Source organism: Molossus molossus, unplaced genomic scaffold (genome assembly GCF_014108415.1).
Source record: "Molossus molossus isolate mMolMol1 unplaced genomic scaffold, mMolMol1.p scaffold_m16_p_3, whole genome shotgun sequence".
NCBI lineage: Eukaryota > Metazoa > Chordata > Mammalia > Chiroptera > Molossidae > Molossus > Molossus molossus.
In genome coordinates this window covers 131999524-132021693 of record NW_023425366.1, presented here as the reverse complement: position 1 = coordinate 132021693, position 22170 = coordinate 131999524, and the positions used below count along the sequence as shown (strand labels likewise).

The 22170-nt window shown below is 56.8% G+C and overlaps 1 protein-coding gene across 2 annotated transcripts; it reads right to left on the bottom strand.

The window, feature by feature from the left end:
* Window positions 1-307: 307 nt before the first annotated feature.
* GPRC5B (G protein-coupled receptor class C group 5 member B) lies at window positions 308-18808 on the bottom strand. 2 transcript variants are annotated; one of them, XR_004961809.1, is made up of 5 exons: window positions 18716-18760; window positions 8835-9846; window positions 2956-3068; window positions 511-1800; window positions 308-337 (listed from the first exon to the last, which is right to left on the bottom strand). XR_004961809.1 is itself a non-coding variant. In XM_036280863.1 (4 exons), exons 2-4 carry the CDS (start codon window positions 9838-9840, stop codon window positions 1756-1758), a joined length of 1164 nt encoding a protein of 387 aa, XP_036136756.1. In that variant the 5' UTR covers window positions 9841-9844; window positions 18716-18808; the 3' UTR covers window positions 339-1755. The 2 variants fall into 2 exon arrangements, 1 of the variants encoding a protein (XP_036136756.1); XM_036280863.1 differs by lacking the exon at window positions 308-337 and having other exon boundaries at window positions 339-1800; window positions 8835-9844; window positions 18716-18808.
* Window positions 18809-22170: the final 3362 nt, after the last annotated feature.

Genomic DNA, 22170 nt, shown 5'->3' with positions numbered 1-22170 from the left:
GGACACAGGTGTTCAAAGGTTTTTGTTTTGAGACTCTGGTGCATGCAACAGCCTCCACCCCATCCCAGGCCCTAGCTTCCTCCCTCCCACCCACGTGGCAGCCCACCTGCTGACGCTTCCGGCGGGGCTGCAGCAGACCCTCTAGAAGCCAGCACGTGCTCCGGGCAGGGCGGGCGGCACTCTGTGGCCTGCTGTCCCTTCCCCACGCGTGATGACGAAATGTGCTGGCAGGACAAACGCTAAGGAGGCCACACAGGGAGGCTGGTGGCCTTGCTACCCCAGCGCTCTGCGAGGACAGGGGAGGGCGGGCGAGGACAGGACACAGCGGACACTGGGCCTCGAGGAAAGTCAGAGGTTTATTAAAACATACTCAGTCAGACACACTAGCTTCTGAGAGGTCAGTGCCCTCAGCAAATACGAACCCTTTTCATTTTCTTTAAAAGGTTAAAGGCTTACGGGTTGTTTTATAGAAAAAGCGATACAGTGATTAGAGATGCTGAAGGCTCCCACCTGTTACATTCCGTGCTGTCAGGTTAGTGACTGTGCCGGCCCAACAGTGCAGGAGACATGGGGCTGTGCATGGCCGGCTGTCTGAAATGCCAAAGAACCGAGGAGTGACTGGCTGAGGACAAATGGAAACCATGACGGAAATAATGGGCTTTGAAGAGTCAAAACATCTCCATGGAGCTTGCAGAACACCAAGTGGGAAATGCACCCAGCCCTCCCCACGCAGCCAGAAGCCCCGAGTGCCCCCGCCGCCCGTCCACTGCAGCGGCTGAAGCCCAGCCCTCCCTGCAATGCTGGGTGGCAGTTCCCCCTTCCGAGGGCACCCTAGCAGGCCCTGCCGGGTGACGTCAGCTGGAAAAATGTACGGAGGCGCCCGCTGCCCACTGGCTGACCCAGACTTCCAGCGGGTGGCCCCACTGGAGCCCGTGAGATGAACCGGATAATCGGGGAGGACTGGTAAGTGTCCGCAGAGGCAATCAGGGAAGAAGACAGGGCTACCCCAAGCCAGAGTGTTGCTATGGCAACACCAGGGCACGAAGCGGCTTGCTTTCCTACATAGATGCTGGTTCAGGGGTCCACAGAACAGTGGCTGGTTACCACTTTCTGACTGTGACAGCCACGTCCACTCCCAGACGGCACCTCCTCTTTGGCACACGAGGGGGTCCCTCCACCACCCCCCCAGCTGTGCAGCTCGCCCAGGACTCCATCGGGCCTCTCCTTGGAGTCACACCTCAACCTCCTGAGCTGCTCCTGACCCCGTGGAATGTGCAGGCAGGTGGAAACCCCCCCCGTGGCCCCCCTTGATGAAGCAGTCATGTGCAAGCGGCCCCCTGGGCCAGGGAGGGAGGGCGAGGTGGGGGACCTCCGTATTCAACCCAGAGCGGCCTGGCGCCCTCTGCCCTCACGGCTGAGTCTTCCTGGCCATGTTTTCGAGCAAGCCTAACACTATTTGCAACGCACTTTGCTTTAGTTTGCGGGGACTGAGGTTGGTCTGGTAGTGTGTACGTGTATGTGTGCGCGCATGTGCATGTGCGTGTGTATATGTGTGCGTGTGCATGTGTGTGCATGTATGTGTGTGCATGTGTGCATGTGTGTGCGCGTGGGCAGGGAGGGCAGCCGGTGTTAGCTTTTCCGTTCCGCAGTGTCATTCACACAAATCCCCTCGTCTAGGATTTCCAAATCTCCTGGCTTCACAGGAAAGACAGCCAGGGAACAGAATCGTAAGAGTCCTCTGGGCCTGCGTGTCTTTCACCAGAGGTGTCTTCCAGTGTAGCTTGGTGGAGCAGTCGGGATCTGGAAACAAGGATAACACACTAAGAAGTCTGTGCTGTGCAAAGTCGACATCAGAACCAGTGTGGTAACAACCTGCCGGAAGTCAGTACCTGGCTCTTCCACAGGGGCTGCAGTTCCCCAAGAAGCTGCAGCCACGGGGTAGGCCATGAATTCTCGGGGACCGCCCCCTTGGTGGTCATGCACCCTGAACAACTGTTTGCTTACTCGGAAACCCACTTCATTTTCCAAGTCTAGGGTGTGTTTGTCTCGAAGGGACCAGGGGGACTTAAGAGGGACGACTGGGGCCACTTTCTAGTCCTATCAGTCATAACACACAGGTGCATGCTTGAGTTGGACTTTCCTTGGTGCCAACAATGAGACAGCCCAATGTACGGTGGGGGCTGCTGTCCTCTGTGAGCCTGTTCAAACCAACGCAGACCAAGGTCTAAGGGATCCACAAGCCAGGAAAACCCTGTTCCCTCTCGAGATCAAACACTGCCTCTGGTTTACATCGGAAACAAAAGCAGCCCGGGGAGAGTTATAGACTTGGCACGTCCCAGAAGGAACGCAGATCCAATTTACATGCGCAGACTGGCTCCCGCTCAGAAAGCGGGGCGGGCTGTGTGTGGAAGCAGCCAATGCCTGCGCCTCTGGACTGCGGGCCAGCGGAATGACGCCATCCATGCAGGCGACTGGAGATGCTGCGGCAGGTGTGTTTGGCATCAGCTAGTAACCCCGATGTGTTCATGGAGGAGGAAGGATCATGACTTCAACTTCTGGAGACAATTCTGAGGGAGCGGGAGTGAGGCCACCCGGTACCCAGCCAGGGCACGGAGATGGCAGGAGGACTAAGAGGGACCTAACCTAGGCTGGAGGCCAATAAAATGCGCCAGGGCTTCATCATTCTGGGCTTTTCCTGAAAGTCACCTCCCAGGGAGAGTAGGGTACCTTCTGTATAGTGAGACGCGAGAATTCACTGGGTACAAGAGCCCAGAAAACGGACCCTTTCCAGCGGGCCACAGGGCTCTGCGTACAGAAATGGGTGGGGACGAAAGCGTACACTCAGCTGCAGGGTGTCTCCTGGGCCCTGCCTTTGGGCCCGGACCTCTGCAGAGCGTGAGTCCCACACTGACTGCTCTACGGCTTCCGGCCGAAACGTCACCGCAGGATACTTACGGTCCCTCCGTTGAGCACGACGGCCATCTCGGTGGGCTGGTACACATTGCTTCTGAAGGGGGCGCTGGGCCTGCCGCCCACACTGCCTTTGCGGAACCCTGCTGTCCGGAGAGCTGGGGGCAACAGAGGCACCAGGAGAAAAGACGTTTGTTTACTTCCCGCACTGAACACGGAGCTCTGGGCACAGTCCCCGCCGCCTCCCGGCACAGCCCATTCCAAACAAGCCACAAAGGGGCTTTGTTCTCGGGCTCTCCTGGAGCCTGAGCCATCTCAGTGGGCAGGGAAGTCTGCAGGATCCGGCCTCCCCTCCTCCCAGTCCCAGGTCCCCCAGAAGGCCTCCTTGACAAAGGCCGCCTCACTCCAGAGCCCTTCATGTCCCTGCGACATCACACCATCAGCGCCGCTGCCCTTTCCACACTGGGGCAAGAACTGGACATCAGGGCGGGCGAGAGCCCGTCCCCCTGGAAGCAGCCTGGCTGCCCAGGCCTCCCACCAGCGGGGGGGCCTACTGCTCAGCAGGAAGGAGAGGGAGCTCCGAGGCCATGTGCAGGCGCTGTGCCCTCTGGAAGGCGGGGAAGTATGCTTCCTGCGGACTGGTCCTTCTAGAGACTCCCTCTCCACCTTTTCTATATATATAAAGAAAAACCTAATTACACTACAAGACGTGGAGAAAACACATGTGCACATTGCTAAGTGGGAGAAGCCGGCCTGTGAAAGCTGCATACTACACGATTCCAACCACAATATTCTGGACAAGGCGAACCTGTAGAGACAGTGAAAGAATTAGTGCCCAGCCGGTGTGGCTCAGTGGTTGAGCGCGGACCCATGCACCAAGGGGGAGCTGGTTCGATTCCCAGTCAGGACCCATGCCCAGATTGTGGGCCCGATCCCCAGTGTGGGACATGCAGGAGGCAGCCATTCAATGTTCTCTCTCATCCATGTTTCTATTTCTTTCTCCCTCTCCCTTCTTCTGTCTCTAAAAAAAATCAATTAAAAAAAAAAATTAGTACTTGCTGGGGGTGGGGGGCTGGTGGTGAGCTTGGTGGTGCTCAGGGCATCTCTGGGCAGTGAAGCTACTCTGCACAGTGACTATGATGGTGGGCAGACGACACCATGCACCTGTCCAAAACCACAGAACTGCAAACAGAGTGGCATCTAAGACGTAAATGATGGGCTTCGGTTAATAATAATGTATCAATATTAATTCATTAATTGCAACACTACTGTAACATGCAAACTATTGCCAACAGGGAAACTGGGGGAGAGGCTTGGGGGAAGTTCCTGTGTTTCCGGCTTCATTTTTCTTTAAGCCTAAAACTGCTCTAAAAAACAATCTATTAAAAAAAGTCTATTAAAAAGTAGTAAATTCATCCATCTGTTCCCCACTTCCATGTCTGAGTCTATTTTGTTCATCAGCTTATTTTGATCATTATATTCCACAAATAAATGAGATCATGTGGTATTTGTCTTTCTCTGATTGGTTTATTTTGCTCAGCATAATGCTCTCCTGATCCCTCCATGTCGTCTCAGAGGGTAAGAGGTCTCCCTTACAGCCTCATAGTGCTCCACCGTGTACAGGTGCCACAGCTGTTTTACCCACTCGGGCTGTTTCCAGATCAGAGGGAAGGTGGAGGGAGCAGGAAGAGATAAACTAAAGAACATATATGCACAAACCATGGACACAGACAATAGTGCGGTGAAGGCGGGGGTGGCGGAGGAAGCAAGGAGGAGGGGTCAGTGAGGGGGAAAAGGAGGGATATCTGTAATACTTCCAACACTAAAGATAAATTTTTAAAGAGTAGTAGCACTGTTTACAAATCCAGAGGAATTTCATCTCGGTGCATCATTACCTTCAGATTCGTGGAAGGCACCAACCTCACTTTGCGTCTCCTAAACGTTTTCCCTGAAGGCAGTTCTCATTTTGACTAAAATGTAGCAAGAGACTTTGAGAATTTTACAGATTCCTTGGGGCAGATACCAAAACCACCTTGGTGACACAGTAACCTTCACAGCATGCCACCAGGAGCCAGGTGGGGAGTCCAGCTACCCCACATTCCCTTCATGGTACTGCCCCGCTGTGAGGTGCCAGGGCCCAAGGGTCCCTCTCGGTAGTGGCTATTTGTGCTTCTCCCCTGGTAAACATCCCTTCCCCACATCCTAGGTCCCTGAGTGTTGGCTACATCTGCCTCTGCCCTGGCGTCCAGGTGGGCATGTAATTTAGGCCTGGCCAGTGAGGACATCACATCTCCCAGCCATGCTGATGGGTTCAGGGAGGGGCTATTGGGTCCTATCAGAGCTCACTCTGGAATTTCTGCTCAAGCATCCTGGGAAATGTTCCTCTTTCCTCCTAGGGCTCTGTGTAAGACTAGAGCTGCCATGATGCTAACAGAGTTAGAGATGGAGGGACCCGATCCTGTCACCTTGAGTGTCCTGGATCTAACCATTCCTGAAGCCTAATCCCTAGTACATTCGTTTGTGGTGGTTATTGTCATTTTGTTTTGCTTAAGCGGATTCAAATCAGATTTTCATTACTTGCAACTTCAAGAATCCCAGCTAACACTCCACTCGGACCTGGGTCAACTTTGAAAGGCAAGCAGGGCTCACCCATAAGAGGGTCCCCCGGGAATCAAAGATTATAGGTTGAGTGCCAGCTGTCCCCTGTCTAGACTCTGTGAGTGAGGCTGGATTGGCCCTGGCCCCAAGGCTGACTCAGGGCCTTCCGCTGGGAAGCTAGGGGTCAGAATTTAAATGGCCCTTGGCCCTGATGAGATCTGAGAGCCCAAACCCCTAACAGAGGACAGAGCTCGTTTGTTCTCTCCTTGGAAAGGTGAGCATTGAAGGTGCCTTGTTCATGCGCTCTGAGCTGTGGTCTGAGGTGTTAAATCCTTGAGTGTATTTTAATCTTTTCACTCACATACCTCATGCCTTGTTGATACTTATTAATAAGTAAGGTGGTGAAGTCATATATATCAGGGACCTCATTCTGGGGACAAAAATTAGGAAGCAGAGGCCGCTGGACGTGGCTGAGCCCCAGCACCTGGGGATGCCCTCCTGCCTCCGAAACAGTCTGGCAGACCTTCTGGGCAGGAGCACGAGAGGCTGCTGGTTGGAGCACAAGGAAGCTGGACTACTGCAGCTGGGGGCAAGGACCGCTGTGGGCCCTGTTCCCTGAAGGACAAGCCGGCTGCGGTCAGCACCACAGAGGACAGCTGTTCTCACGGGGGGCTGTGCCCGGGCTCATGGGCTGGCAGGGCACGGGTCCTAGAACCGAGGCGGTCCCCGGCCCGAAGCTTTCTGAGGGAACAGGCTAGGCTGGGGCCGGCCCTGCCTGGTCCCGGTGCCTCGTGAAAGAGAGACATTTGGGGTGATGCAAAGCACATCTATTAAAAAAGTCTGACAATGCCTGAGGTTGGTGAAGAACGGGGGAAGTGGGGCTCTCACACAGTGATGAAAGGGACAGTACATTAGCCCACCCTTCGGGGGCTGTCTAGCAGATTCTCAGGTGCACCTTTAGATGCGGGCCAGGAATTCTTTGTTCTTTCTTCTTTTTCTGGCAAGGAGTCAGTTAATCTAGGGCACAGAGATGAGTGGTAAGAAGTTGATTTCAACTAACTGATGGTTGCCAGATGGGAAGGGGTGGGGCTTGTGCAAAGGGGATTAGGAAGTACAGATGGGCAGTTACAGAACAGTCATGAGGGCGTCAAGTGCAACGTAAGGGACATGGTCAGTGATAAATGTGATGACTGTGCATGGTGCCAGGTGGGAGTACACTTATCGGGGGGGTCACTTCATAAGTTATGTAAGTGTCTAACCACTAATAGGATACTGAGTGTCATCTGCAAATGAAAATTTTAGGAAATGGAAATGTTCACTGCAGTATGACTTTACATAGAAAGCCAGAAGCAAGAGGAGTCTTTGCTGAGGATCAGAAACCGGAGCCCTGGAGCCTGAGGGAAAGGTCTGCTTGCACCTGCGAAGGTCCCAGCTCTGCAGTTGGTGCACGGGAAGCCGAGCCGTGCTGCAGATGGAGCCAGCACCGGGCACAACACCCAGCGCCTCAGCCTGCGCACATCTTGGTCTGTTGGAGAGCTTGAACGGTACCTAAACCCAGACACTTACCAGAAGGGGCAGGCACTGGTGACTGCTTAAGCTGTTCAAGTGATTTGTATGTGCAGCTAAGGACAGCTCTATGGGATTGTTTGTGTGTGTGTGTGTGTGTGTGTGTGTGAGAGAGAGAGAGAGAGAGAGAGAGAGCACCTCCTATATGATTATTATTGACTTTTTGTCATCAGAAAGGAATAATAAAGCTATTTTTGTTTTGGAAAGAAAACGGGACTAAAAGACAAGTTACTTGGTTTTGGTACATGCCAGGGTTTGAAACAGATGTGAGTGGGGGCCTCTCCAGAATCCCATCCCCCTGAGCACTCCTGGTACCAACCTGGACCCCAGTTCCCCTTGACCTCTGGGTCGTATGCGGATATGATGTACTGGCTGCATTTTCACAGGAAAGGATGCAAGTAGGGGGAGCCAGAAAACCAGACCCTCCCCACTCTGCTGTGCCACACAGCGTGGAGTTGAACCAGCTGCCTCAGTTTCCTGCTCTATAAAATGGGACCGATGACCCATCTCAGTGCACAGAGCTGTCCTGACACATCAGTGTCATGAGGAATGCCACTGTGCTTGCAGGAGAGCAGTAATGGCAGAGTTCAAGCAGGGGTTCTGGAGCCAGCCAGCCCAGCCGGGTCCACCCCAGCTCTGCCTCAGCTTCCGGTCCACACAATGGACCTCGCTGGGTACCTGCAGGCATTAAATGAGACCAGCTACTAAAACGCACAGACTGGAGCCTGGTCCATGGTCAGCATGCAGTGAAGGGTGGTCACCCCCACTGTTGAAGACCTCAGTCCTCGGGTAGCTCTGGCATCCCCGTTTCACTGCAGGGAAACTAGACCATCAAGTGCTCAGCTTTTTGGGGGTAACAGAGCTTTGAGGACCTGACAAAGTGACAGGCCCATCCCCAGTGAATGCACAAATATCCACATCCATCTCAGGCAGTGCCCTTACCCTGAGGTTCCGGGCGTCCAAGGGCAGGAGCCTGTTCCAGGAGGAGCCAAGTAAGAGGTGGCTCCCCAAGGACTGGGCCAGGCTCCTAGCCTCTGCACAGTCTCCCTGAAGGGCCCTCTGGGTGCTCAGAGATATCCCCATCCTGACCTCCCGAGTCAGCCACCTGTACTAGTCTCAGGCTCTGCTCCCAGGAGACCCAACCAGGATACCTGTCCAACATGCCAGGTACCGTGGGAGCCCAGCACCTCGCACTCCGCTGCTTCTCACTGCAGCTCCATGAGCACAGCTTCTTTACAGGTGAGGGAAACTGCTAAGCCGCACACCTAGAAGTGCAGAAGCAGTGTCTGAACCCAGACAGCTGACGTGGGGGCTCGAGGCAGGGGCGGGCACGCCAGCATCCTCTGCGCCCTCTGTACAGGGGCCGCAGAAGCAGACGCTCCCGGGACCAGGCGACGACGCTGACACGTCCCAGGGCCTGGGCTGGGGGAAGCGGGGCTTCAGACTGCGATTCGCAGAGGGCCTTCCCCCCTCCAGCGGCACGCACTGCCACGAGCTGGGAATGGTGGCCAGGCATGGCTGGATCCTACTTCTCAAAAGGAGCTAGAAACCTGCATTTCTATATTAAATTAGTTGGCAATTTATAGGAAAAGTAATTCTAAATAAAAATCCATCTCTGGGCCGGTTTCCACACAGGGTCAGCATTCACAGGCTCCGTCTGCCAGGACGGCCCCTGGACCACGGACCCCAGCAGAGGGAAAGGAGGGAGCCCCCTCAGGACACGGCCCTGGCCCTGACCCGGCGGGCAGACAGCAGAGTACCTGCGTTGTGCTCATCCATGGAGAAGGCTTTGTTCTCCATGTAGGTCCGCGGCAGCTGCACATCCTCTTCGAAGGCCGTCTCCCGCATCCTGGGCTGCGGAGTGTCGAAGTAGTTGGGCGCGTTCTCCTGCGGGGCGGGCAGGATGGTGCAGTGGATCTCGGGGATGGCGTGGAAGATGATGAAGACCCAGCCGCTGGCCACCAGGGTGATGGCCAAGGTGGGGTCTCCCCAGGCGTCTCCCTGCTGCAGCTCGGCGTTGCCGAAAAGATACATGGTCATCCATGCCACCCAGATGAGCACAGACAGGAAGGCCGTGGCCAGGAGGCAGGCCCCGTTCTGCTTCCACTTCTTGAACTTGCCGCACAGCGTGAAGAGGGCCAGCCCCAGGGCGGCCGCCAGCAGCACCATGTCGTAGATGAGGGCCATGGCGAAGTCCATGGGGGCGTAGGCGCAGGGCGGCTTGGCGTCCCGCAGCACGGTCAGCACCAGCCACTCCGTGGCGATGATCACCTGCACCAGCACCAGGCACAGCGCCACGCCCACCAGCTGCCAGCCCGAGGGGCCCTTGCCGTGCCGCACCAGCCTCTGCACGCGCCACGCCTGGCTCAGCAGACACGAGAAGCAGAGTGCGAAGAGGACACCCCAGAGGAACCGGCGGACCAAACATATCGTCTCGTCCTCCCGGATGATGAAGGCGAACGTCAGCCCAAACAGGCCAAGTGTCCCCAGGAGGAACAGGAAGTGGAGGCCCACAGGGCCCTTCTTCTCCTTGTCCTTGATGAACGGCAGCCGCACCAGGAGGATGAGCTTCAGGAGCAGTGTGATCAGGGCGCCTGCCCCAGCCACCGCCTCCACCACGATGCCCCAGATGGTGTCCAGGTCGCACAGGGACACGTACTGAGGGAGAAGGTCCAGCCCGCAGCCCCGGGAGGTGCTGGAGTTCTCAGAGGCCCCAGAGGCGACCACGAAGAGCAGAAGAAAGGCAAGTGCTTGGTGGGTTCTCATCTTTCTCTGACACCGTGAACATTCCAGAAAAGTTGGGGGGTAGTGGGGAAAAAAAGATCAATTCATCATAAGTCTCCCACTCTCCTGACTCCTCCACCTCATTTCAAACCCGTCAGCCCACAGCGGCCCCTGGACGTGCAGGGGAAGGCACAGGTCAGGGAGCACGGCCGGCATGGCGGGTGGGAGGCAGTGGCTGTGGCTGCCATCTGCACCCTCGGTCAGGCCCAGGGAACAGCCCTGACTCATCACTAGTGGCTGGAGGAGAGGCTGAGAGGGAGACAAGCTTGCTCTGAGTACCTTTCATATTCTTCGACTTTGAGGACATATCTGACCTCCAAAAATAAGGGAGTGAAATGAAACTTTAAGAGATAACCACAGGCCAAGGCCGTGCTGGGAGAAGGGCAGGCATCGCCGGCTCAGCATCTCAGTGGTAACAGCCAGCACTGCCGATGACTCAGTCCAGGCAGACGCGCACCACATCCAGCCAGCCCTCACCCTGCGACAGGACGGCCTCCAGGAGCTGAGGGCACGCAGCCCAGCACCTGGAAGCCGTCCTGCTTTCCGAACGTAGTGCCGCGCACCCAAAATGAACTGTCTTCCTCGTTCCACCCTGAGTTCTCACACACCTCGCCTCCCTCCTAAGGCTGCCAAGGAATCCACCCTCCGACCCCAGGCCAGCCCCTCTCCCGGGGATGCCGCAGGTGCTCCTTGGCACACTGGTCCCTGTGCAAGCTGGGGCCCAGCAGCAGCCATGTGACAGCCTTCCCCACGCCTCCCTCCCTCCTGAGCCCTCTGCTAGGCTGCCCCTCTGACCCCGGCATGGACACTGGTCCTCCCCTGCTGGTCTCAGCTCTAACATCATCCACTCAGACCTGGGCCAAGGTCACCCTCCCCGTCCTCTCCGCCAGAGCCTCCTCCCTATTTCTTGGCCATCTCAGTCACCTTTGTGCCTGTTTACTTTGTTTCTCCTGTCCCTCTCTCCTGTCCTCCCTTCCTGTCTTTCTCCTTGGCTAGCTGTCTGTCCTGCACATCACCATAGACAGGGCTTCTCAATCTTGAAACTACTGGCATTTAGCGCCTGTTACTGATAACAGCTCACTGTTGTGGACTGTCCTGGGCACTGTAGTATGTTCAGCAGCCTCACTGGCCTCCACCAACTAGATGCCCACAGCAACCCACTCCCCAAATTGTGACAACCCCTAAGACCTTTGGACACTGAAAAATGACTGCTGGCACAGAGCGGGTGCCCAGTGAAACCGGGGCCACCAGGACTCCTCCCTCCACCCACCACCATAGCTGCAGGTTCCGAAGGGGGCTTCGCCCCCAGACAGCCCCCACTGCACGGCTCTGCTCCGGTGTCCTTTCTAAGCATCTCCCGCCAACTACTGCCTTGGCTCCACCCACGAGTGGGGCTGTAACCAGCCACTTCCAGGCAGCCCCAGACGGTCCCTGGGGCTTCCCTAAGTAAATGTGGTATCGACCACCTCTGGATCCTCTGCAGGATCCTGTGACAGCTCCCATCCTGCCTTGGCTGTGAGACCACTGCCCGGGACGAGGTGCTGATGTCTCCGACCAAGGAGGAGCCTGGGGCTGTGGGGCTGTTGCCTTTGCCTACAGACGAGAGAAAGCAGGCCAGCAAGGGAGGGCAGCTGGAGATGTTCTCACACAGCATCCCACTCAGGAAGATTAGGGGTGAGGATGCACCCCAGAGGAGGGGACCTGGCCCGCTGCCCGCCACCGCTTGTGGCCCTGCCACGCCCATCACTGGAGAGCCACCTCAGCCCCTCCAGCCTTCTTCACACCACCTGTGCGGTTATTTACTTAACTGACTCATGGAGCCCTCGAAATTGGCTAATTTAAGAGAAAACAACCCAGCCCTGGCTGGTTGGGCTCAGTGGTTAGAGCGTCAGCCTGCGGACCAGAGAGTTCCGGGTTCGGTTCCCGCTAAGGGCACGTACCTCGGTTGCAGTTTGTCCCCGGCCCTGGTTGGTCGTGCGGGAGGCAGCCACTCGATGTGTCCCTTTCACGTCAATGTTTCTCTCTCTCTCTCTTCCTCTCTCTCCCTCCCACTCTATCTGAACAAAAAAATGGAAAAATGTCGAGTGAGGATAAAAAAAAAATTTAAAAGAAAACAACCCACTGAAATGCTTCCCTCTGAAAGGCTGAATCGCTTGTCGATTAACCCGCATGGCACACACAGTGGCTTATCCCCCGTGCCTGCCTCTGGAGAAACGCTGTCCTGGCCACAGCCGCTTCCCACAGGCCCTTCGAGCACACTGGGAACAGAAATGTAGTAAGTGGCTGTCAGCACCAAGTGCCACCCTCCGGACACGCAGAGGCTGGAGGAGTTCCCCAGACGGCGCTGGACACATCCCGCGTGCCTCTCTGGGTCACAGGGCGGCCAGACGTGTCCCCAGAGTGGCTGAAAGATGAGGGGCAGGAGCATGCTTCTGGAGTCCTGACCCCAGTCCTCCCCACTCACCCCCTAAGCCAGCGGTTCTTAATCAGGGGTGACTTTGACCCCAGGGAACATCTGGCCATGTCCGGGACATTTTCGGTTGAGGGGGGGTTGCAACTGTCATCTAGTGGGTGGAAGCCAGGGCTGAACAGCGGACAGTGCACAGGATGCCCTCCTGCCCGCCCCGCACTCCCTGCCCAAACCAAGAATGTCGGTAGTTCCGAGGCTGAGGAAACAGGCCACGTGAGATGGGGGCTGATGGGGATGCCAGGTAGCCAACCAGGCCGCTCAGCCTCAGGCCTGCATCTCGTGTCCCTTCCTTCCGAGAACTGGGCCTTCCTCAGCTGCACCCCTCACTCTCTTGGGGACCTCGCTTTTCTCCAGGCCTGGCCACAAAGGAAGACTTGGCTCCCCAGCTCCTCTGCCCTCCTGAATGGCCTTCCAGCCACAAGAACCCAGCGGGGATGATGTGGAAACCCAGGTGGTGCCCGGGCGTCCGAACAGGAGCAGTGCTCTGGCGCTGGGCCAGGTCTGCAGCTCCCTCTCCCTCTGACGTGGTGAGGGGGCACATCCTTGGTCCTGCCCTCATTCCGGAGGGTGGAACCTCGCTTTCCAGGACAGCTGTCGTCCAGCGTCCATTTCTCCCATTTTTGAAAACAGCCTCAGTGTTCCTTCGAAGACCCACCTCAAGCCCTAGCTCTGATCAGCTGACCCAGGCCTGGCCAATCAGAACATTCATTCTACCCTTAGCCACACTGACTGACTCATGGACAGGCCCGAGCCCCACAAGATCCATGATGGGGTCGTCAGCCTTAGAATATTTGCTTGAAGTAACTGGAAAGAGGTCGTCTAAGCTAAAAGGATGTAGGCCTGGAGCTAGCGAGGACGCACTGTCCTAGGAGGAGAGCCCGTCCGAGAGTAAAGCTTACCCAAGGAGAGGGCCAAGCCCTCACACACTGAGCGGCTGGGTTTGACCGTGCCTGAAGCCGGGAGCCCTGTGTTTGCAGTCTAGCAGCCAATTAGCTTCCCTGTTATAAATTAAGCCAGGTTGAGCTGGTTTGTGTTACTTGCCAAAAGAGAAGTTCTATTATCCCTCCAACGTCAGGTGACCCCCTTCTTCCAGGAAGTACTCCACACCCACATCTAGGCAGCCAGGGGTGAGTAGGGTCCACCTGTCTCAAGTGGGTCTTTATCATTGCCAAGGATGCCCATGAGGCGACAGCCACCCTGCTCCATAGAACAGTGTCCAGGACAGCCAGGGTGAGGCCGAGCGCAGCTCATCTGGGATCTATGGGGGCTTCAGAATCATCCTGCAGAGCTTCCTCTCCTGCCGCAGTGACAGTAACACGGCCCCTCACCCTTACGGTGCTCCTAGAACTCGTCTCTGCACGTCCAGGTATACGCCCGTACAATCTGCACAAGGAGCCACGAAGCCAGTCCGGCCGCAGCCCCACGGTACAGGAGGCGCAGCGGGGAGTCCGCGGGGAGTCCGCAGCTGGCAAGCAGCGCAGCGAGGAGACAGGCCTGTGCTGTCGCTGGGCTCTCCCTGCAGACCCAGCTCTCGTCCCCTGTGAGCCCTTCCCTGGCCAGTCTGCCGGAATTGGTCTCTCCACACCCCTATTAGGCTCTGTGTCAGTACTTCTGATCTCTGTCTCCGCTGCAAATGCCACAATTTTCAATTATGTTATTTTATCACTCCTTTGATCTGCCCCCGCCTCCTCCCTCAGCCCTGTCTGTCTCTCCTGCACAGACTCCCCAGGGCCTGGTACATGGACAAAGCTCATGACGTGCTGAATGAATGAATGGCTAATATGGTCTCCAGCCCGCCTGCCCCTCAGGGCAGATGTTCTCACTGCCATCATACAGAGCAGGGGACTGAGGTCTCAGAGGCTTCGGTCAAAGTTTTGCCCTTGGATAGGCAACAGCAGCAGCAGCACCCAGGAACCTGTTAGAATACAAGCTCTCAGGGAGGGGGCCCAGCACCCCAACAAGCCCCAAGGGTGTACAGGTGCTGGGGCACCCTATGTGGAGGAGCTTGCATAGGCAGCAGCGGTCGGGACACCCCGAGGCCGGGCAGGTGGTGCCCACGGTCAGGGCCACCCGCCCTGCTGCACTGGCCCCTGGCGCCTCCCACCATGCAGGGCAGGCAGCGCTCCAGGAACCCCAGCTGAGCGGCTAGGGAAGGTGGGTGGGGCAGGAGGAATATATAGCAACAAACTCGGGGGTGGAAGCGTGCAGCTCCTCAAAGGAAGACTGAATAACTGTGAAGGAATGTGCCAGACTCGGTCACAGTGCTAATCACTAGCTGCCAGCCAGGCTCCCAGAATTGTGACTCGTTCCGCACTGATGCTCCCCAGTGCCCTGCACCCCTCCACACACACACACTCTCACCCTCCCCCTGAAGGCGGCCGGAGCTGCCAGCAGGCTTCCTCCCCGAGAGCAGGCCTGTGAGGCCGGAAAGTAGCCATCAGGGTCCTCGTGCAGGACGGGGCGCCCTGCCTAAAGGTCACACATGGGCCGGCTCCCCACCCCCTCTCTGTGCCTTTCCGTTCCGAGTCCCACTCCTGCCACTTGCTAGCAGCCCATGACCTTGGGCAGCTGATCTAACCTTTCTTGCCTCACTTTCCTCATCTGCAAAATGGGGGTGACAATAGTACCCACGGAGCATGGCTCTGTGAGAATTAAAACAATAATTAGGGTTCAGGATAGTAGTTAATGTAGGGTGAGCACTTACATAAGTGTCTGTTCAATAAAGAGAAAAGACTGGCAAAGGCTCCCTGACCTGAAGCTGTGAACTTTTCTGATGGCTTCTTTAGGAGAGGCGGTGGCCACGGAGACGGAGTTGGAAGTGGGGTCACCCAGGTGTGTGTCCCCCACTGGTCTCCAGCCGCCCCCATCGCACACCAAGCAAAGAGGGCCTGAGGTGGCCTGAAAGGAGACACCAGGGCAGGGTGATCTGCCCTGGGAATCTCCAGACTCTACTGAGAACCTCACTCAGGGTGATTTTCCCTAGTGGAGCCCAGGTTGGAGGATCCAAGGCCAGCCTGGGTGCCCTAAAACTAGGTGTCTCTGACGAGGAGCCAGAGCCAGGACACCCAGAGACAAAGCATGAGCCTTGCTCTGGGAACCAGCTCCCCCATCCTGCCCTTCATATGAAAGGTTACAGACCTGCTCTGGACACCCTGACCAGTTCACCTGTGCTCCCAGGAGGCCACTCACCTTCCACCGAGGGTCCCTGCCAGTGCCCAGCAGCTCAGAGGCCTCTGACACCCACCTTCTCTAAAGATGGGGTGGCCCTGGTACATGGGAAGGGAAGAAACACTAGCAGGTGGGGAGGGGCTGTAGTTTAGCACCCACAGAAGAGCTGGCACAGAGTGAACACTCCACTAGTCCCCTCGGGAGTTCGGGGCTGGGCCCCACTGAACCAGGTGCAAAGTGAAGATAATAACCACAGTGCCTCCTGCACAAGGCTGAGGTGACAAGTACATGAAAAGTACCCAGTGAGGGCCTGGCACACAGAGTAGAGGGTTCCTGCCTGTTGAAAAGACAGCCATGCCCTGGCTCATTTGGCTCATTGGTTAGAGCGTCAGCCAGAGGACCGAAGAGTCTCAGGTTCAATTCCCATTTACCTCAGTGGCAGGTTGGATCCTTGGCCCCTGTCAGGGTCATGCAGTAGGCAACCAATCAATGTCTCTCTCACATCGATGTTCCTCTTCCTCTCTCTCTCTCAAAACCAATGGAAAAATATTCTCCGGTGAGGATTTAAAAAGAAAAAAAGATGATCATGGTTCCCAATAGGAAAATGAAGGCAAAGGTGAGACAGCTTGGCCAGCTGCTCAGTGGGACTAGAACCCATTTCTCCCCAATTGTGACCTCACGGCCTTTCTGCTGTGCCCCTGGTTTGACCACCCTGGTGTCTGGCAGGGGCCCAGGAGGAGGCTTTGGAGCCAGCCTCCTCCCAGCACCGCACTCAGTCCCAGCTCACCCCCCTCATAGCCACTGGTCATTTCAGGCTTGGACAGGGTTAAACTCTCAACAGTTTCCTGCATTAAGCTCTTTCCTAGAGGCACAATCTCACCTCTAGGTTTTCAAGTTCCACTATTTTATCATCCCCATTTCCCAACTGCCCAGACCACCAACCAGTTGGGGGCACTCAGATGTAACAATCCTCAGAGGTCAGTAAACAGGGTTGCCAGAGCACAAGCTCTTTGCTCATGAATATGCAGAGCAGCTCTGTCCTGTAAATAAAAGCCATCATTTAAATGCAAATTGCATCCCTGGTGGCTCAGCAGAGCTGGACGGTTCCTCAAGGGCTGTAATTCCAAGAAGAAAATGTGAGGACCTCAGAACCCCTAGGAAGCTGTGTGGAAGTGTTTATGGGGCCATGGGCTGTGGGTGAGGGCTCCTTAGGGTGGACAAGAACTGCTTAAAAGTGGGGGGTGCCTTTTAAAACCCGGTGCACTCCTTGAGTGCACTTACAGGGCTGGCCAGGTTCAAAGTGGTCCCCCCACAGGCTGCGGCCTGCACAAGGGGCCTGGACAAGGACCTCCGGTGCCTTGCTATCCCCGGAGGCAAAATGAAAGAGAGGCTGCTTTCCGTGTCCTTGTTGAGGTTAGAGGAGCTTTTAGAAATCAGATCCCGTGGCTTCCCACTCAAACCCTTGAAGGGGTTGCTCAGGGAGAATAAAACCTAAACTCCTCGCGGTGGCCCAAAAGATCTAGGTCTGGCTGGTCCGCGGGCCGTGCACAGCTGCCTGGGAGCTCCAGCCACCAGGGTCTTTGTTCGGGCCCTCCAACTTCATTCCCACCTCCGAGCCTCTGCGTTTGCAGGGTCCCCAGCCCGGATCTCCCAGTGCGCGCCCCCCACCCCCACCCCGCGGGCTGCACTACAATGTCACTCCCCAGAGGTCGTCAGCACACTCCAGCTGCTGTACCGTGAGGCGCCCTGCTTCATTTTCCTGGTGGCCCTTATCCTACTCGGAAGTTCTCTCCCTGCCTGCGTCCGCGCCCCCCCGCCCCCAGCACCCTGAGCAGAGGCCTGTTGTTCCACACCGGGGCGTCCGGGCCCAGCTCTGCGGCGCGCTCACTTACTGAAATAACAAATTAATCAATGGAGATTTGGAGCTGCTCTTTCTAACAAGACCGCTTGTCTTGCTGGCTGTGCCCCAAAGGCAACTCCTTCCCCTTCCATCTTCTTCCCTTTCCAACCAGGCTGACTCCTGTTCAGGCTGAAAGCAGGGAACGGAGAGGAAAGGTCCACTCCGGTCCAGAAACAGACTGCGCGGGGCGGGCTCCCGGCGACAGGCGCGGGCTTGCGCCCTATTTACGTTCATCTGCTTGCGGTTCGACTGGAAGTCGGACTCCTGCGAAAGCCCGACCCACCGAGACATTTCTAAATCAAAGCTACTGATTAAGTTCCAAGGCTTTTGTGCCAAGTTCCCCTGCTCCCAACTTCCCTGGGCTCCGCGAGGACCCCCGTTCCTCCTGGGCTCTCTCGGTGCCCCCGCCCGACCTGGAGCAGCGGGGCAGCCCTGTGGCGCGTGGGCCCGGCCCGGACGGAGACGCCGCCGCCCGCCACACTTCAGGGGCCTTTGTCCCGGCTTCAAGGAGCCGCCCCCTTGGCGAAGGGACAGTGCCGCTGTGTGTTCGGCGGGGGTGGCTGGGCCTGGGTGTGACCGAGCAGGGCCTGGGAATGTAACGCGAGCCGCTGGGGCGGTCCTCTGCCGCAAGGTCGGTGCCCCCTCCAGGCTGGTTAAGCAGCTCCCCGCGGGCCGAGCGGTGCGGATGGGAGCCCGCGTCCCCCACGGGAGGGGACGCAGCACGGGACTGGTTCCCACCCCCGCCTGGCCCGGACAGGACCGCCCGTCCCCCGCCATTGTATGCGGCCGCCCCTCATCGGCCCCCAGCTCCGGGTCTCAGCGCTGCCTCTTCGTCCGCAGTGTTCCCTACTAGTCCCGCAGTGTCCGGCACGGCCGGCTGCGAGCTTGGCCCCCAGCCCCTGCGGCAGGTGCGGCAGCTCATCCCCAAAGCCCGGCCCTGTGCCCCCGCTCCATCTGCCCGGTCTGTGGGAACCCCCATCCCAGCCCGCGACTTCGCCTCACACGACAAATCACGCGGGCTCCCTTACTCTGCACTGCCCTTTACCTGTGTTCTCCCCCTGACTCTCCTCTGAGCGACCCCCGAAAGCCCCCAGCCCCCAGCCTTCCCTCTTCACCTTCTCCCCACCCCCCTGCGGCTCCTCTCCGGCCGCACTGGGATTCCCCGCACCCGGATCCCCATCTTCCCCAACAGACTAACTCCGTGGGGGGGTGGTGAGAAATGCACAGAAACAGACCCTGCAACCCTCCCAATTCCACGCGGGAAAAGTTCCTGGAGTCCCCGCAGCACCTTCCACCCCATCGGCAAGGCTCGCACTCACCGACCCCCGCGGCCTCGCAGCGTCAACGCTCCCACTGGCCCTCGTTCCGAGTCACATCGCTGCAGCGCGGCCGCGGCGCCCGCCCCGCGCACCGGTCTGGTCTCACTGCATCGCCCTCGCGAACCTCTGCCGCGCGGGGCGCCCGCTGGCCCGCCCGCGCTGCTGCAGCCGAGGCCCCGCCCCGCCCCCGCAGGCCCCGCCCCCAGCCTCCGATCCCGTTTCTCCGCCCCGCCTTGCTTACTGTTGTGCACACACCCACCTGCAAAAGCTCCTAGGTCCTGGCACTGAGCACTGAGATGACCCCTTTCCTTGTCCCAAATTCAGGGGCCTCCCGCCCAGTGTGCCATAAACAGCCCAGACGCGCCAGACACGTCCCCAGGTTGATGCAGTTACAGAAAGGCACACATACAGAGGGACAGTGTACCTGGCCCAGGGCTCTCCAGCGTCGGTCCCTCAACAGTAACTGCCTCACAACCTGCCAGCACCGGATCCGAACGCGCCATCGCCCCTGTGTACCGCCGGGAGCACCCACGCGGCTCAGCCTCTTCCACGCAGGTCGAAACGCAGCCCTTTTCCGCCTAGGCGAACCCCCCCACACACACACACACACCCGCCGCCACGTGTCCCTGTCTCTGTGAGTACACTGGCTCGACACCCGCGCTCTTGGCCACCAAACATATCATGTGGCCACACGGTTCACTCCTCTCGTGGGTCCATACACCAGATCCCCACCACCAACGCCGCACGCATAACCCATGTACACTACTCTCCCCGGGCGCATGCACTCCGCAGTCCCAGGTCACCGGCTTTGCGCTCCACAGATGCTCTGGGCACAGCCAGGACACGCGCCCACCCAACAGGTGGGACAGGCTGGAAGGGTCTGGACAGCCTCGCACCTCGACAGAGTCCACCTTGGCTCCTAGTCCACGGTGCTGTCCGAGATGGGCACTGCTCCGACTGGGCCTGGGGAGCAGCCCTCCATGTGCTGCTTCCAAGGGGCTGGTTCCCTAGGTGACCTGCAGACCAGATTGCTTAGGTCTTTCCAAAAAGAAAATCCAGAACTTAATGACCCTCAACTCCAGTTTTTCAGGATGAGACCCTCCTCACCCCATCCCATTCAGGCCTTACAAGACACGACAGGGAAATGACCCTGCGGTTGGGGTGAGGGGTGGGGAAGCAGGAAGCTGGCAGAATAACACAGCATTCCGGGGGTAGTTGCCTGCCCAGATCTGTGGGGACCCCAGACCCTTCCTCATCCATTCCCGGAGCTTGACCCCCAGCCAAGCCAGTCAGGCCATGGAGGCATCCCCAAAAATACCTTATTCATTTAAAGGAAAATTAAAGGAAAGGGCGGAAAAACTATCCGGTTTTATTTGTGAAGGTATCCTCTGTGTCCAGAACAGTGCCTGGCACACAGTAGGTGACCATTAAATAGCTGCTGGCTGACCCTCCTTAGTGTTCCCCTGGACTGGGGAATTGGACAGTGGACGGGCACTTCCATCTGGTGGTACCTAGTGGAACTGACTCCGAGATCTTTTTATTCATTGAGAGACAGAGAGCCACGGATTTACTGTTCCACTGTTTACATTTCTTGGTCGCCTCTTGCATGTGCTCTGACCAGATGGAATCCACTCCGGACCAACTTTAACAACGGAGCCGTCCAGCCAGGCCTCGCATCCTTTTTCTTCCCTTCAGGGTAAGTTCACCTTCGAAGCTTCAACTTCCTCAAATGTAAGAGGAGATAATTTCGGAAGTGCATGTTTGTGGGGCTGTTGTGAAGAGGAAACACGTAGTAGAGAGCTTTCCGCAGAGTCTGGCACGTGAAAAGCCCTTCGTGTGAGTTGATTAATATTAGTTATGGTTATATTCCCTTTCCTGGCTTATTTTAAAGAGGGACTCCAACAGTGATGCCCAGTTCAGCTTTGGGGGATGATACTTTGGGGAAGAAAGAGTGAAAGTAGAGGGAGATACTGAGTGGCAGGTGCATCTTCCCCCACCCCAAAATTTCAAGGACCCATGGGTCATACATATCATCACCATCATCATCATTTACGTCGTTTACTGTGTGCCAGGCACAGCTCTGTTTCCTCTTCTCCCGGCAATGCTCTGGGTCATATACTGTTATTCACCTTGTGTTGCAGATGGAGATAGAGGCCAGGAGGGATTAGTGATTGGCCCGCGATCACATGGTGTGCAGAGCCAGAATACAACTGAGGCTGTTTCTCCCAGCCACCGGCTAAACTAGTGTCCCTTGCTGCACGGTCAGACACCATCACAGGTGAGCCTCGTGTCCCTGGAAGGCGGTTTCAGTCTCCAGCCCTGGAGATAACTGCTCCAGCAATGTCAGGCCCTCAAATGCTCCGTCCACTTTGGGGGAATAAAAACAGAGGTTGCCCTGGTTCTGTTTCTCACCAGAAAATGGAGAGGGCACTGCCCATGCTTTCCACTGACAAATGTAATTGAATGTTGTCTGGCTTTTTGTTTAGTTCCATCTCCCCAACAAGACTGTCTGAGCGCTGTCCCCATCAGAACAATGAGGGAAGTGCTCCATGCCGGACTGTCCTGGACGGCATCATTGAGCACTTTATATGTGACTAGTGTGACCGTGGAACTGAACTTCCAGTTTTACTTACTTTTATTTCATTTAAATTTAAATAGCCCCATGTGGCTAATGGCTATGGAGAGTGTAGCTCTAAGCTCAACAAAAACAGGAAACCATTTCTGTGGTTCATCCTGTACCCATGGCCAGTGTGGGGCATGGTTCATCAGATATTTGTTGACTGAATGAATAATTAAACACCAGCCTTGCTTTTCCCTTTAAAACATGTCTATTAGTATACAAACCCATAAAAAGGATCCTATTTTCTCTGCTAAGTAGATCATCTCCCAAAGGAAGGTGTCACTCGGGGTTCCAGAGTCGCCAAAGCTCGTTACCATGGACCATCGTGCTGTCTCTGCAAGCCCTCCCAGGTGGGGGTCCGCATCTTGCTGTGAGTGGGGCTTGGTAAGGTGGAGGCCTCTCCAAGGCCTCACAGCTTGTGAATGGCAGAGGCAGCTACAGATTTACCCCTCCTGCTCTTCCTACTCCATCCCACTGCCTCAGGTAACATTTATTGGAAACATCAACGTAACTCCACGGAGGAGCGACTTCAAATGGTAGGGATTCAGGCACCTGATAGGATGGTATTTTCAGTACCTCTCCAATTGCCTGATGGTGTCACAAACACCTTCCTTGGGTGTGTGCCTGATCCCATGGTAGCTCATAGACAGACAGGAAGTGGGACCTGCTCTAAGTCAGCTTCAGGTCAGAGGCAGAATGTTTCACTAGAGGCAGGTATGGATAGCACCCCGCATTCGGGAGGGCCTCCTAGTCAACGGAACCCGGCAGCCCTTGCTTGGCAAGGCTGAGAGGGGCTTTGGGGCCCCCACAGACTCTAGTCCTTGACTTTCCCTCT

Bases quoted from the DNA above. Each gene is read 5' to 3' on its own strand.
- GPRC5B (XM_036280863.1), bottom strand. From the start codon at position 9,840: ATGAGAACCCACCAAGCACTTGCCTTTCTTCTGCTCTTCGTGGTCGCC. The intron at 3,069-8,834 runs GTACTCTGCTGT...TGTTGCCCCCAG, and splicing joins CATGGATGAGCACAACGCAG to CTCTCCGGACAGCAGGGTTC. The intron at 1,801-2,955 runs GTAAGTATCCTG...CCTTGTTTCCAG, and splicing joins TCGTGCTCAACGGAGGGACC to ATCCCGACTGCTCCACCAAG.